The sequence below is a fragment of the Diadema antillarum genome, unplaced genomic scaffold, assembly GCF_040938485.1.
Source record: "Diadema antillarum isolate AM-2024a unplaced genomic scaffold, OU_Dant_1.0 scf00000160, whole genome shotgun sequence".
NCBI classification, from domain to species: Eukaryota; Metazoa; Echinodermata; class Echinoidea; order Diadematoida; family Diadematidae; genus Diadema; species Diadema antillarum.
In genome coordinates, this window is record NW_027271049.1 from 957,902 (window position 1) to 974,764 (window position 16,863).

The following is a 16,863-nucleotide window of genomic DNA, read 5'->3' on the forward strand; positions in this document are numbered from 1 at the left end:
CACACAGCAGGCATGGACTAATGGAATGTTTCATTTAAAGGGGAACACCACTCAAGGTTCAAGTCAACTTCACAGACGTAGGAATAAAATCAAACAATCAGTACAACTTCAACAGATGGACAAAAATTTCACTAAAGTAGAAGCAAAATAAAATAATCAGTTGGGTAGAATTGTCAACGGTCATGTAAAAAATACATGTACATATTTGGATATGCAATTGCTATCAATATCACAGTGACCGTTTAAAAAAAAGGTGTGAAACTTTAGTATTCTGTATATCTCATTTGTGTCTGATTTGAATGAAAAATTTCACTTTTCTGGCTAATTCTATCATAATTCAAGCAAATTTAAACAAAGGGCGGATTTCCTTTTAAAGGCAAAATATTGACAGAGAGGACTGGCAATTTGTGACCCGCCACAATAAAAGGATCCTAAAGTCGCTGGCAGCTGAGCCGAGAAAATCGAGTTTGAAGTCAGATGATCAAAATCGAGTTTGAAGTCAGATGATCAAAATCGGTCAAAACAATCAGATTTCTATTTTGGAATAATTTTGTAGTCTACTGTATTGTCTATCATCTGCCAAAATTTTGAAACTAAATGATCAAAGGAAAGGCAAGAAATTAGCTTTTTCCTGGGTCATGATTTTTTGGCTTTCAAAGGAACAGAAGAATGTCTGAAGATTACGGATTTAGCACCGCAGCTAGACTCCGCCCCTAGCAACGACGGAGTGATCTAATCGGTCAGTGCGTGGCATTCTGGTAACTGACTGGTTGTGCGTAGACCACCAGCACTAAGCTTGAATGAACATCGTGGAGGTTGCTAGGAGCATACCTTCTATTGTCAAGTGGTGAAAACCTTCTTGCCTCCCCTTGATCTTGATAGCGTTGGAAGGAAAATTTTGAAGGCGGTTTTCTCAAAATGCTGATTTCCTAAACCACTCAGCATGCGCCAATAAAGTCATCGATATCTCCCCAACCAAGTACTTTTTTATGAGTCGTGTTATATATGAAATTAAAGTGGAAGAGTATTAAAGGGAATAATGTCACATCATTTTCAGAAAATTGTCCTACCCTGACTTCCGGATCCTTTTGTTGTAGCGGGTCACATTGATTCCTATTCCCCCCCCCCCCAAAAAAAAAAGGAAACTGCCTTCTCACCTGCATTGGTTGCTGGTCTCGGCGCTGATCTGCTCTACCAGGTCCTCCACGAAGCGCTGCGGCAGTCGGTAGTGTAAACGGCACGTGTCTTCGATCCGGTCGTAGAGGGCGCGATCCTGCATCACATAGCCGCACAGCTGCGTACTCCCGTCCACCATCCCATTGGCGTTTGACTGCGGAAACGAACGATACGGCGGATAAGAGTCACAAATTGAAATGGTGCAGTCCCTTGATTATTCTTGTGTTGTAATTGGCTAGACAAGTGGCAATATGACCCATAACGCTGATAATGGTATTAGTAATAATAAGCAAAAGCTGCTAAAAAAATCATCAATAATAACATTGATCATACAGTGGAGGTGATCACAATAATGATGATCTATGAACAACTATATTGTAATAGCACTGATCAGAAAGCGATAATGATACCAACAATAAAAACAAGAGACCCGCGGGTCTAGCGCTCACCTGAGTATCGCAAGTTCACCTTTCACGCAGTCACTAATCTAAATTATTCACAGCTCTACTAAAATTTGACCAGGCATTCTGAAGTAGAAGATGAAAATGTACAATAAGGGCCCAAATTTTTAAAGATTCCTTAATTTGGGGAATTGGGGGCCCCCTGGGGCCCTCTGGGTGGGGCATGGTGCCCATTTTGATAAATTGAGATCCTGACCCCCTAAGGATGCTACCTGCCAAGTTTGACGAAAATCTATCATGAGGTTTTCAGGAAGAAGATGACAATGTACGATTCAGGCCCCCATTTGGACCTTCCTAACCAACCCCCCCCCCCCCCCCCCCCACCCCTGCCCCCAAGAGGGGCACCCCTGGATCTCCTATGAACAAACTCGAAACTACAGTCATTAATGTACTCACTCATAGTATTATCTTAGCTGTATAACTTCTGATTCTAGAGAAAATTTTTAATGATTCCTTCATTTGGGGGGTTTGGGCCCCCCTGGGGGCCCCCTGGGTGGGACATGGTGCCCATTTTAACAAATTGAGATCCTAACCCCTTAGGGATGCTACCTGCCAAGTTTGGTGAAAATGGGTCATGGGGTTCTAAAAAAGAAGATAAAAATGTACAATTTAGGCCCCATTAGGACCCCTCCTCACCTCCCTCCCCTGGGTCCCAAGGGGGGCACCCCTGATTCTGCCATGAACAAACTTGAAACTGCAGTCATCAATGTACTAACTCATAGTATTAACTTAGCTCCATCACTTCTGGTTCTAGAGAAGAAGATTTTTAAAGATTCCTTAATTTTGGGGGATTTGGGCCCCCTGGGGGTCCCCTGGGGGCCCCCTGGGTGGGGCATGGTGCCCATTTTAACAAATTGAGTTCCTAACCCCCTAGGGATGCTACCTGCCAAGTTTGGTGAAAATGGGTCATGGGGTTCTCAAGAAGAAGATGAAAATGAACAATTTAGGCCCCATTAGAACCCCTCCCCACCCCCCTCCCCTGGGTCCCAAGGGGGGCATCCCTGATTCTGCCATGAACAAACTTGAAACTACAGTCATCAATGAACTAACTCATAGTATTAACTTAGCTCTATCACTTCTGGTTCTAGAGTAGAAGATTTTTAAAGATTCCTTAATTTTGGGGGGTTTGGGCCCCCCTGGGGGCCCCCTGGGTGGGTCATGGTGCCCATTTTAACAAATTGAGTTCCTAACCCCCTAGGGATGCTACCTGCCAAGTTTGATGAAAATCGGTCTTGGGGTTTTCAAGAAGAAGATGAAAATGTAAAAAGTTTACGCACGACGCACGACGGACGACGCACGACGGACGACGGACGACGGACGACGGACGACGGACGACGGACGACGCACGACGCACGACGGACGCCGGACGAAGGGCGATCGCAATAGCTCACTTGAGCCTTTGGCTCAGGTGAGCTAATAAAAACTAAATGATAATGCTATTAATAATGATAATAATAACAATGATAATAATAATAAACATGATAATGATAATAATGATGATGATAATAATAATAATAATAATAATGATATTGATAATAATAATAATAATAATAATAATGATATTGATAATAATAATAATAATAATAATAACAATGATAATAACAGAAGAAGAAGAAGAAGAAAAAGAAGAAGGTACATTGTAAGAGGAAAATAACAAAGATTGAAGGATTCAATGCTAATTGTGCTTTGTTGGTTTGTTTGACAATGGGCACATTTCCAGTGGCTGACTTTCTTTGCCAACTGACACAGATGACCTAAATCTAAGTATCAGTAAATCCTATCGACTACTTAATCCCATTAATCATTACATCGGCCTTCAAAGAGGACTGTTGTCTTGTTAGGCCAGAGCAATTACATCCCTATCATCCTGATCATTCTTAACTTGGGAACATATTTTAGGCGATCAAGGTTTCTGTGTCTCTCTCAAATTTGGCAAATATTGTAAATTTTCTGACTTTGAGCAGATTTACTGTTCTACGGCAAGTTCTATGCAATGGTTCTCCAATATTGGATGTGCAGTAAAATTCAGAGTTGCCACTTTAACTGAGGACAAGACAATGATATCTGCAACAAAAGGCGGGGTTACTGTAGGAAACACATTCAGCATAAAATTTGATAGCATTTAGACCCAAAAATTAAATGAATTCAGATTATTCAGAATCCAATATAATTGCATGCTTTTGGTTTTCATAAAGTTAAACATATGAGTAGTGCTTTGAAATGATCCAAAGATGAGTAACATTAAACAGTGACAAATACCTGGAAATACATTATGCTAAGAAAGCAGAGAAAAAAGTGCCAAGTTTTTTGGAAAGTTTCTGTGCCAAGCGTGATGTGTCTTCGAATGCCTCAAATTGGCACATCATCCTTCTATGCTACGGGTCGATGAAACAATAATTCTCGACCTTGTTTGGTGGGAACGAGCCTCAAGGCGTGCTGTCATTACGGAGGCAAACTTGGCTCTCTGTTACAAGCAGAGAGAATGTTGCTAGGTGGTGACAAGATCTTTGGCATGAGTGACATATCCTTGCTTAATATCCCAAGGTGACAAACGTATTGCATCAGTGTTGTGTGATTATGCCATTTCAGCATTCTATCTGTATCAGCATTTTGATCAGATAATTTGTTGTTAGAAATTTATTCCATTACTGTATTGCCAGAGGAAATGGAGCAAATTCGACCGATCTTTCAGATATTTTTTATTTTTTTATTCACCCTGCCAAACACAGGACAAAATTTACCCAATACACATTACTATTTTTACACATTGTTATTTTTTATTTTGCCACTGAATGAGGTATAGAGACCTTTCAAGGAAAAAGATTTTTAAGTTCTATCTCCAAACTAACATCAACAGACTCTGTACCTATATCACAGACTTTACTTTTTTAAAGGTCCTGTTTACCTTTGGGAGCAGTGATTTCAACGATTTTAAAAATATCACATTTGATGCATATGTGTAGGTCTGTTGTATCACAAAACATCCTACCATATAAAATTTTCACAATAAAGCCTAAATCATAGGGAGATATCAGTATTTTTCTCAATAAACTGTAACTGTAGACGGTTTAGTCTAGAAACATTTTTATTATAACTATTGTTCACATTTTGTGTAGTTAACAATACTTAAGATCAATTATAAGGATTCAAATTTTTACAGTGGTTGTCTCTATCCCTAACTCACACTTTAGAACTATCTTAAAGCACTAATGCCGGGTTTTTGTTTCATGTGCAAATGGTAAATTATGCCTTTAATGCAATATAAACTGTAGATTGAGTGTGTACAAGGGTGTACAGTACATGTACACTCAGCAAAAAAAGAAAGTAAACGCTTTTTCAAGTTAAGATTTTTCATAGAATATTTTGCTGAAAGCTAATGTATTATATACCATATTGAAAGTAATTTAATTGGCTATCAACCTGGTAGGTCAACATAAAGGGAAACTTTACGCATGAGTGAACACCATTGTTTTTCTCTTCCAGGACACAAAAGTAAAAATGGCAAAATTGAACAACTTGTCATTCATGCGTATGTGTTCTTCTATTGAACAATAAGAACAATCAACAACTTTCACACAAAAAGAAACATGAATTAAGTTGAAAAACTAAACCTTTGATCTCTATGATATCTTTAAAGCCCAAAAGATCAACGAAGGCTAAAAATAAAGCATCTTTATGTCAAAACAAAGTTCAAATCTAATAAGAGAAGAAGAAATAATAAACAAAAATGGTACAAATTTGAGCTTTTTTTCAAATAAGGAAATTATAAACAATGTTTGGTTCATAAAATTGTCACATGGATTCTTAAATCACTAGATTAAAAGAAACAAATTAAGAAATTCTGCTCATTTAATCATCTTTATGCTTATCATTCCCTGTCATTTGAAGTTTGACTTGACAGAAAATTCTTATTTTTCCCCTTTAGTTTCCCACTTTGTTTTTCTTAGAGGTTATAAAAAGATAGAGAGAACATAAACTTATTTTTCCTATTTCATTCATGTCTCTCATTGTGTTAAACCGGTCTTTTGTTGTCAATGTTATCGTGAAGCGCACTTGCAAATGAAAGAGAACACATCAATTTTTGCAATTTTTAATTTTGTGCCTTGGAGGACAAAAACGATTGTGCTCACTCATGCGTTAAGTTTTCTATTTAATTAACCTATTAGCTTAATAGCCAATTAAATTCCCTTTAATATGGTATATAATACATTGATTTTTATAAAAATTTTCTATGAAAAACATGACCTCGAAAAAGTGTTTACTTTCTTTTTTTGCTGAGTGTATGAATTGGTTTTGACTGATTGTTCCATCTTTACTGTGGGGACAAGCCTTCTTGATTTGTACACTGTATTTGTTACAAATCTATGGTTAACATTCATCTTTGTCAAACTGATTGGGACTGCAATGACACAAAATTATACACTTGCATCTTTGTACATGTGTGTGAATGTGTGTGATATGGTGCGTGTGTTTATCAATCACATCTATACCATGCAAAAAGAAATCAATTTAATGAAAAATGGATAGGTGTGATTTCAATACAAAGTTTGTTTTTTTTTTTTTTTTAAACAGCCAAGTAATTTGAGTTGGGATATTTTGATATGATGCTTTTGTTTACAAAGAATATAAATCCAAGATACTGTATGCCTCAATGATAAAGAGAATGATCATTAATGTTCACTTGTGGGCTTGACAAACAATGTAAAAACATATACTGACCCTCACTTCAAACAAGATCTACTACAGATGAATATATTTGAGTGATACTGACAACCTGTAAACATAATGCCTTCTGTGTATTTCAGAGTGAAAAATGGGGGAAAACTGTAATCTATGAATAGCAACATCCCCTCACATGAAAAATGCTAATCACGCTTTACTGCATAATGACACTGGGTTGTCATTTGGAGGAAGTCCGATCCATAGCGTGCCCTGGACAATTAACCCTCTGCATCCAATGGTTTTAAAATACCATTAATAAGTCATGCCTCTAATGGAGATGGGGTTAAAAGGGACGGTATGGACAAGCCTCAGCGTGGAGGGAACATTTCTCGCGGTGACAGAGTTTGAATAAACGCTGAGGTCGAGTGAACCATCCAGATTACTTGCGGACAGGAAGTTGTAAATTAGGGTGAAACTGAGCTGTGACGGCTCTGGGAAACCATTTCATGATGCACTTTGCCCTGCCCCTTGCCTTGGGATGCAGGTGGCACAGGCTGGTTTAAAGTAGATAATCTTCAAGTTAACTTGAGGTTTGGACTTGTTTACTTGTATCAAGATTCACGCTCTTCATCAAATACAAGTTGGGATGGGTAATGATAGGCCACATAAAATAAAGAAATGTATTCAATATGATGCATACAGTGTAGTATCCAGGAGCAAAAGTTTTGCAATTAATTTTTGTTCCCAATATTTCTATCCAGTTCAACACGGAGAATCGAGAACACACACACATTATACTTGTTGATGATTCCTATGGGCATTGGCAAAGCTCCAGGCAATCTTTCTTATTTCTTTGATATAAAGGTAAGCACAAAATTCGAATATTTTAGCAATTTGGTCTTTTAACATTGATTCAATTACCAAACAACATGGTGAAATACACTCTGGAAATAGTGAAGAGCAACTGGTCCCTTAAACAACAAAAAGAAGTGTGTTTTTCACATTCTTGACGAAAAAAATTGAAAGATGAATTGTGAGATGACTGCTGCATATCATTTACTGTACTTCTACATTATTAAAGTTTGTGGACAAATTTGCTAGTGGTTGAACGATGTACAATCGCCTGATGTATTTAAAAAATTGCAGCCTAAGATTTTTGCAGGATAAATATGCAACTGCTTTGAGATGTGTATATATTTGGCAGTTACACATTTGTGTGTAATGGTGGCATATGTTGGGGATGCGTACCACTAGGCACACGGCGGTGCGTGTAGTAAGTGGCTGTTTTTGTTTTTGTTTCTCTGTGTTGTTATGCTCTCAGGTTCAGACATACATGTAGCTGGTACATATAATAGCATACTTTACTCAGAGATGGGCAGCTAGTTGTATTTAATGCACAGTAGAAACAAGAACAGCACTCAAAATAAATACTGTGAATAGAATAAACAACACTAAAAAGAAAAGTTAAACCCCCACAATTTCTATGCTACTTTGACTACAAGAGAATCACCATGAACAACAACATCCACACATAATAAATGAAGATAGAACACATCCATGTCTTTACTTCCAAACTGCACATACACTACAGGTATACATGTGTGGTACATGTACACAGCTACACGTACATGAGAACATGTTACACCTACGATGTAGCTCGCGGCCGCACCGACACAAAGAGGGGAAACAGTTGGTGCGCCCTCGTAACTCAATGACACCCCAATCGCACCTGTGCCCAACAATTATCTCCCTCCCCCCACCCCCACCCCATCCCCCACATGCACCCTGTGATTGATGTCCCAGCAACAGTCATGCTGCTTGGTAAGAAACCGGGAAGGTACTGAAAGTAAAGCGCTGGGGGAGTGGGGCGGGGAGTATAGTAGGTGCAGCCTGTGTACCACAGCTTCATATTCAACAACTGGAATTTCTCTACACCATGTACATTTGTACATGTATATGCAGGAATTTGATGCTATTGTGATAGAATTGAATCAAAAAGAGGATTGTGATTGAAAATGATGGTGATGACAATGATATCAACAACCATAACAATGATACTATTCCCACGATGATAATGGACAAATAAAGTTGATTACGATGATGACAATATTAGGATATATATATTATATACATGTATATATATTATTGTTATTATCATTATTATGTTATCATCATCATTGTAATTATTCATTTTTATCATTATTTTTAATCACTATCAATACTAATGCTAATACGAATAATAACAATCATCAGATGATAATAACAAGAATAAAAGGAAAGATGCAGCAGAAACTGTCCAAACAACACTTCTGAAAACAACACTTCTTCAACATCTCAACAATACAAAGTATCATACTTGTTATATACATGTATTTTACAGGTGGAAGAGCATGAGTGGGTTGGGGTTGGGGGGGGGGGAAGGGGTAAAGTCAATTAAGAATGAGGTATCATCAATTCTTGTCTGTCAACACGCTACATTAAAGAGTTGCAACGAACCCGTAAATCCTAGCCTCCCCCCCCCCCCCCCCCCCCCCCCCCCCATTGAGAGAGGCACAGACTACTAGTGGACAGGGTAGGAAATCAATCCAAACGAGCCCATTTCCTTGACAGCCCCAGCACAAACATCACAAAGCAACGTTGACACGGCGGTGACTCGCGACTAGCCTAGAACCCTTCATGACCCATGCACTGCCCGTGCATCTGGGACGCGACGACATCTTTCGGGATTTCTGCAGAGATGGCTAAGTCCCTACATCCTTGTACATTCAGTGTATATGCAGAAATTGGTATTTGTACACTCGATTCACATCGATGCAATGAAACTATTCGACTCAGAAATCACATTTTGCAGCAAGGATTCAAGATGATGCTCTACGTTTCATCGGTGTTGATACCACTATTTCATGATAAATTCCGGACTTTTCTGTGTGTGTGCCAGATTTTGATAAAACTTTCACAGGTACATGTAACTTTGTATGATTTTGCTCTGGTCAAAAGCATGCTTTTGACATGAGATCAGGGGGGCATTTCATGAAGCGTTTTGTCAGATATTTCGTCTGACAAAATGTTAAAAGCTACTGAAATCCTTGCATCTGATTGGCTGAGAGCAAACTTGTCCGACAAGTTGTCGGACAAAAATGCTTCATGAAATGCCCCCCAGATCTAATTCTAAAACAAAGAAGTAAAATCAGTAACACCTGCATAACCTTTTCAATTTTGTTTTGCCATGTTCCACTATCAAATATTACATCTAGGTCTCTGCCCCAATGATGTCTATATATATCTTTTATTTTTTTAAATGTCCTTAAGAAAAATTCAGCCACTACTACATGTTAAGTTACACTTGTCAAGAAAGACTTGTATTCACAGACCTCCCATACTGAATTTTGAGGAAAGAAACTGAATTTTGACCATTTCAAGCTCTTGTTTCAACAGGAATTTCCTATTTTTCTGGATAATTTTACTGCACACTCCTATGGGAACCGCTCTTTCTTTCCTACTTTTGAGCTAAATCATCCCTCTTTTTTAGTCAAAAAAAAAAAAAAAGGGTTGGGAAGTCTGTATTCAACTTCAGTGACAGTGGTGAGACCACTGGCTGTCTAACAGGCCAAGAAGGGAAAAACGGAAAATACGAGTAGCAAAATAATCACAAAGGAAGGTGTAACAGTCATCTTCCTTTTGATGGCCAATCGATGTACAAATACATTTTCTCTGCACTGGACAAATACACTGCGAACCCCTGCAAGGTAAGTCAAAAGGTATGGCTTACATCGCCAGATAATTATTTCAGTTTGACAGATGGCAGCGGTTAGGGGGAAGCCCGCGGAAGTTGGCAGAAATCAACTTGCCGTAGGCAAAATCCTGTCACGCGTGTGTTAATGTGTCCTACTTCTCTCCAACTGCTCTCCCTTGCTCACCACTGCACAGCACCAATAGCTGCTTTCTCAGTTTCAACAATATCTTTTAAAATATAAGAGGGAAAATGACAAGTTCCTAGGCACCTCCCGAGTATTTTAAGTGTGGCAGTAAGTTTCAGAGCTGTATCTGACAGTGCTTTGTTTCACTCCAAAGAATAGTTTAGAGATACATGTATGATGGGATTTATGATTTGCCATTGACACAGGATTTGAACCACTGAGATCTCACAGTCATATCAAGTGGCTTTACCGAGTGCAGCACTACAAGGAAACCCTTTTATAATAAGGTTGGCGTGACCACTGATTTTACTTTGTTACAGCTGGTACCTTGTTGTAAAGTTACTAAAAGAAAGAGAGACTATCTGAATAAACAGTCACGGGAAATTGGGACTGCTGAATTTACCTCACTGAAAGCAATACCTCATTGAGAGTTTGTTTTAACAGGGCTTCCCTGTACATTATGATTTGTGCTGATCATGCAGGCATAAGTATTGACCACAAAGCAATTTTTTATTTTTTTATTTTTATCTTCTTCTCTTTTTTTTCAGTAATAGCTTGATATGCTGTATCATTAAACTGGTCATGATGGACTGCGTGACTAAGTGGTCAGCAAAATTTCCAAGGTTTCATGACAAGGCTCTATGATCACATTACCCCATTAAGGTAGATTCAGTCTTCAGACCAGTTACAGTATCTCATATAACTCACTGAAAAGAAAAAGAAAAAAACCCCTTGATAATCTCAACTAGCAATTAAGTCACCTACAAGTTGTAATGTGAATGACGAGCCATTTTTAACTTGATGGAAATTGATAATTTTCTTGGGGCATACTAACATTACTGCAGTCCAGAGATTTACAACAGCCGGTCAGTGAGCGGTCCGTCCCACTTGAGAGCAAAACGCTATCGATCAGATTTTGGAGATAACCAAACACGGCAACAAGGGACATGGTGTTTGACAGTGAAGAGGGAGGTCAACAGAAAAAAAAAGAAGGGGGAGGGGGAGAGTTTCAGTAAAATGTCAGTGATCCAACGCAACCTTACTCACCCACCCCTACAACATCCTGTTCTAATTAAAAAACCTCCGACTTCGTGGGACTACGAGCTACTCGTCGAGTTGACAAGGGCTGCAAAACTGGGCTTGCATGGCACGAGCACTATTTGTATATCTTTAGTACAGTACAGAATGAAAGGGGGAACTGGGGCAGTATATGGCCTATAGTGATGATCATACAATTAGCAGAACATAGGACAAAACAGGTAGGATGATGTGTTATTGTTATTCTTTATATTATTCAAATACGTGCCTAATTTCAATCATTACATTGTATATTCTGTAGAAAAAAATCAAAACACAGACTGAAATTAATTGAAATTAATGTAAGTCTGATTTCACGAATAAGGTCAGACTTTGAAATGTAAGAATGCAAATTTCAATCATTGAGACAATACAATAGTAAATACAACACAATAATTCTGATTGGCAAGTTCTACAGCAGTTCTTTTCACTTAAAACAAACGCCTAATGCAGAGTTTACTCCAAATAATGTTTTACTCCAACATTTTTCATTGCGACAAACATGAATTCCTACTGAGATAGCAAATAATCTCACTGATAAGCAAAGATGACCGTGCCATTGTAATATGACTAGTGAGGAAAACATAAGTTACAAGGTCAAGCTACAGGTCTAGCAGCCGCTTTTGTTGCTTTCCTTTACACTGTTATCGCCTTTACACCTGAAGTTTCCTTTGCAAATTTTCAACATCTATGAACCATCTTTGGATGATGTCATATGACAATGACGAACAAGAGGGGGACAAGTCTCGAAGATTCAAAAATAGACTGAACACATGTTCCCTATTTTAAACCAAGTGTGAGTGGCACTACACTCAGTTGTTGGAGCTTTGAGAAATTTTGGCCTCAAAGTCATCTTTGGGGAATTCTGAAAGATGCGTCTTTTGAGAGATGCATCTCAGATTAAACCCAAGGAGAGTCCTCTTGAACTAGATGAACTCAGTCCAGGGAACGGGGAACTTGCTACCTTTTACAAATTTGAGAGCACCTTGTTGAGTGAATGTTTTCACTGACTGGACTCAAAAGCATTGTGCTGGTGAGTGGTGTTACCAGTGAATGAATGAGAGAGAAGGGAGCACTCTTGAGCAGGAGAGAGATGAGAAAGAAAGAAAGAAAAAAGGATAGATAGATAGATAGATAGATAGATAGATAGATAGATAGATAGATAAAGCTGAATAGACAGAGATAGATAGAGACAGATAGGGAAAGATGGATAGATACAGATAGATAGATAGATAGATGGATAGATAGATAGATAGATAGATAGACATACAGATAAAGAAAGATAGATATATAAATAAAGACGAATAGATAGATAAAGATAGAGATAGAGAAAGATAGATACATACATAGATATATACAGAGATAAAGACAGATACAATGTAGATAGATAGACAGAGATAGATAGATAGATAGATAGATAGATAGATAGATAGATAGATAGATATAAAATAATGATAAACAGATAGATAAAGATAGATACAGAGATATATAGAGATAGATAAAGACAGATACAATGTAGATAGGTAGACAAAAATAGAGAGAGATAGATATATAACGATAGACAGAGAGAAACAGAAACAGAGAGAGACAGAGAGAGACAGAGAGAGACAGAGAGAGAAAACTAGAGAGAGTGAGAGAGAGAGAATTACGAGTATTAGTGTATATTTGTCTACAATGTGTATGTTGGGAATGAGTTGGAAAACAAATACAACCTTATAAAACACACACACACATGTATGAGTATGACTCAAAACATGACGTGTCTGCATGTAGAGAGAGGAAAAGCCTTAATGCTAATTACTCTGTTGTCTACCAACATGATTTTAAGTCGTTGACTCCCAATCATTATACTCCTACATCCCCCTACCCCCATCCCATTTGCACACAGAGCTCACATTTCTGTGGGCAGCCGACCGCAAGAACCTACCCTTGATAAAAGTCGACACATTCACCGCAAAGCAAAAGGCCATTAAGCACTGTAATGTCTGTAGCCTTAGTGCCCTTTAGCGTCAGACGTGATACGAACTTGTTTTGCATATCACAACACAAGAAAAAGGATATGTCGCCCCCACTTGCCCCGATTGGTGTTTGAGCAAGGGCCCCTGACTTAAACCTTTTGTGTGCTTTGAGTGTTGATTTTAACAGAAAATCCTATAGCATTGTATATACTGTTCAAAGTCCCTGGCACAGAAGGAGTTAAACAGGTGTATACCCATTCATCCATTCCTGTACTTGCCCAACAAGGACTCTTAGTTGCCCTGGGCTTGCTAGCAAATTGGTTAGCAGCACTCTGTGTACACTTAATCTGTTTCTCTCTACAAAAGCTCACTTTTAATAGTCATGCTCTGTTTACCCTCCAAACTTTTCCTACAATTACAGACCTTCGGATTTCACTTGAAAATAAGGATGGCAGTAAAATGTCTCAAAACTGCAGGCTGAACAGAACATCAAGAGGAACTATTTCATAAGAATAATGCATTCTCCCCACGTGCACACATACACACATAGGGAAAATTGAGTGTAGTGTGAACATTCAATGAACAAATGAAGAATGAACTCAGAAAGGTGCCAAGCTCATAGAGCCAAAAATTGGTTAATTGATATCTCTTCTTACAGAACAGATAAACGCAGACACAAAGAATGCACTACACAAGATACACTAACCTTAGAAGTGACCACGCACCCTTGCAAAATGTGTTAATCCCACAGATATTATTCCAAGGCAAGTGTCGGCCAGCAATGCACGGTTTCCTCGCAAGGAACTAGCACTTTGACACAGGAGGTGTCCGTGACAGGCTGAGCAGGTTAGACAATCTGAGTGGAGGTGGGGACTCCACCTCATCAGCCAACTCACCAACAGAGGGCGCTCTATTATCTGTCCATCCCATGTTCTTTAAATGGTGTCAGTTTACTAGGGCGGTGCACATACGTGTACATTGTACTTCCTCGCATTAAATGTAAGCAATATCAAATCACAGCAATGTTGGGCTCAACCTTAACATATATTTCACCCACTTTTGTATAACGTAACCCTGCAGAGTAATTCTTACATACCTCATCTGATGAATCCTCCATTTTGATTGGTTGATACACCCCGCGTTCACATTGGTCCCCGCAACGCGGGGACAGCCACAAGAGATCTTATCTATTTTACGACTGACCGTTCACATTGGTATCTCATCTGTCCCCGAGCTGTGGGGGCAATTGGAGCTTGGGCCGAGCTCTGCCAGGCATAGCGCATGCGCACATTTGATGACCACAGCTGGACGCTATCAATTTCGCCCCAAGGTCACTCTCCCCTCCAAATCTTGTCCCTGACTTGCTTGGCGGGGACGGGGGGACAAGTCCCAGTGAGCGTTCACATTATGGTTTGAGAAAGTCCCACAGCTCGGGACTTTCCCCGCGTCGCAGGGACCAATGTGAACGCGGGGATACTGTATAAGGGGCATAAATTTTCAACAACAGCCTGCAGCCTCATGGTACTCAAACTGCCCCATAGCACCAAACCAAGTCATTTTCGTAGATGCATATACATGCACTGTAAAAGCTTTGGCTTCCACAGGGCGAGATGTGACCCTTCTATGATGCAGTCTCAATGCAAATGTCTATGGCAGTGCCTGATGTGTGACCTGGCTAATGCAATTGTGATCGACCACGTAAACTTTCTTTTAATTCTAGTCAGTATCCAAAACAGATATAGACTCTTTTCTTTCCGGGCATTGCAGACATTTATTGCCCCTCGGATCTCAACTCCATGCTATGCTCCTTAGAGCAAGATCCTAAGGTCATAGCATGGCAGTCAGATCCCTTGGTCGGGGCAATTATATCAATACCGCCCCGAAAAGCAGTCCATACACGTACACTTGTATCTCTAAACTAGTGATCCAATAACTACAATTGTACCAGAATCAAATGGATTGGGTATGATGCCTTTCAGGATTTCAGAATGTCGTAGGCAAAGGCTTAAATGACAAGACAAATTTTGTGTGAAATTTGTTTTAAGTCTGAAACAAATCTACAATGTACTTCATATACTCAGTGTGAAAAGGATGGCTATGCTTCCTTTGTAAGCTACACATTCTATATTTGCATACTTTGTGTGTGTCTGTGGGTGTCTGTGTGTAATGTACATTGTGTAATGTGATAAACAAGGAAATTACACTAAATATTATTTTTGAAAGAAAAGAGAGTCACTCACTTGTTCAAAAATCTCACTGTATTTACTTTTTGTGGATGATCTTGAATATGATACCTATGTCAATAGGGCTCCTGACTAGGAAGGAGGTGAATATGAAATTTTATGCAACATTGTGCACAGGATGGCTGACATTGAAGACGTTATTAGATGCGTTAGACATCAGTGGTCCTCCATTAACTTCTGAATGGAGGAAAGAAACAGTGATGTTTAATCCTTCGCATGCTTTGAGTGTCGCTTGGCACATAAAACCCCACCATGTCGCACACACTGTCCAAAGTCCCCGGTGTAGAAAGGGTCAAAGGAGTCACTTACTTCGAGCCTCGATTCCATCTCCTTCTCGATGAGGCAAGCGATCTCCCTCAGCTTTTCGGTCAGGCCCTCGTCTTCCGACCGCCCCACGACGCCCTGGAGCACATCATAGATCTGTGTGGGAGACACGAGGTAATGATGTGGAAAAACTTGTGAGGTCATCTGGAGTATACACAGAGACTTTTGAATAACAATACCATGATCACAGCTAAATTGTGATCACAGTCAATGTCAGTAAAGAGTCAAACTTCAGCAAAATAGAAAATATTCACAAAAATATATCATTAGTGATGCCACGTTTGTTAATGGAATGATGCAGCTTGTGAACTCGACACTACTGTATACGCCGAATATTTCGCGAGGTTCTTATTTTCGCTAATGTCGCGAGTCAGATGCTATTTGTGAAATTAAAGACACATGAAAATATTAACTCTGATCACGATGTGAATGTGACGTACGTGCGTACATTTCTCTGTTCAGTACAAGACTCCACGATCGCGAATTTGACCACTCGCGAAATCGTCGGTAATTCCCAATTCGCGAAAATTTAGACTCGTGAAATATATGCGGTATACGGTAATTTACGTCCAAAAATTCAGAGGATTGTATGTTATGGGAAAGAAAGAGAAGGGAGGATTGATGAGTAGAGCAAGAGACAAGATGAAGGAGATGGGAGAGGAGAAGTACAGAGAGAAATGAAAAAATTTATGATACAGAGCACTGCACTCTAAGCAGAGAATTTCACGGTCTCAGTAATTTCACACATTGTTCACATTAGGCAGATATCCAGAGGTTGCTAATCACGCTTTGATTAACAACTGCCACTAAAAATATAAACTAATAAAGAAAATATATTATACTTTTGTATGCTTCTAACAATTTTACTGCAAGAAGGAGTTAACTAAAAACAAAGTAACAAAGTCATAATCATCTGCCATGAAAAGAACAGAAAGTCCTTACAGAAACCACCTGTCCTTAAGTGCTTCCTAATTGCAAATCTGTTGCTACTGAGAAAATTGTATTGTAGTTTTAAACCATACTCTCCTGCCATTAACAACACATC

At 39.1% G+C, this 16,863-nt stretch overlaps 1 protein-coding gene across 1 annotated transcript in view; it reads right to left on the reverse strand.

Annotated features, from left to right (window-relative positions):
- Window positions 1–16,863, reverse strand: part of LOC139722178 (F-actin-uncapping protein LRRC16A-like) — a 139,578-nt gene that overhangs the window by 24,894 nt on the left and 97,821 nt on the right. Inside the window, exons 22-23 of the mRNA XM_071633493.1 lie at window positions 15,804–15,914; window positions 1,158–1,330 (exon numbers count right to left, since the gene is read on the reverse strand). Coding sequence (XP_071489594.1) covers window positions 1,158–1,330; window positions 15,804–15,914 — 284 coding nt within the window. The remainder of the gene's footprint in view (window positions 1–1,157; window positions 1,331–15,803; window positions 15,915–16,863) is intronic.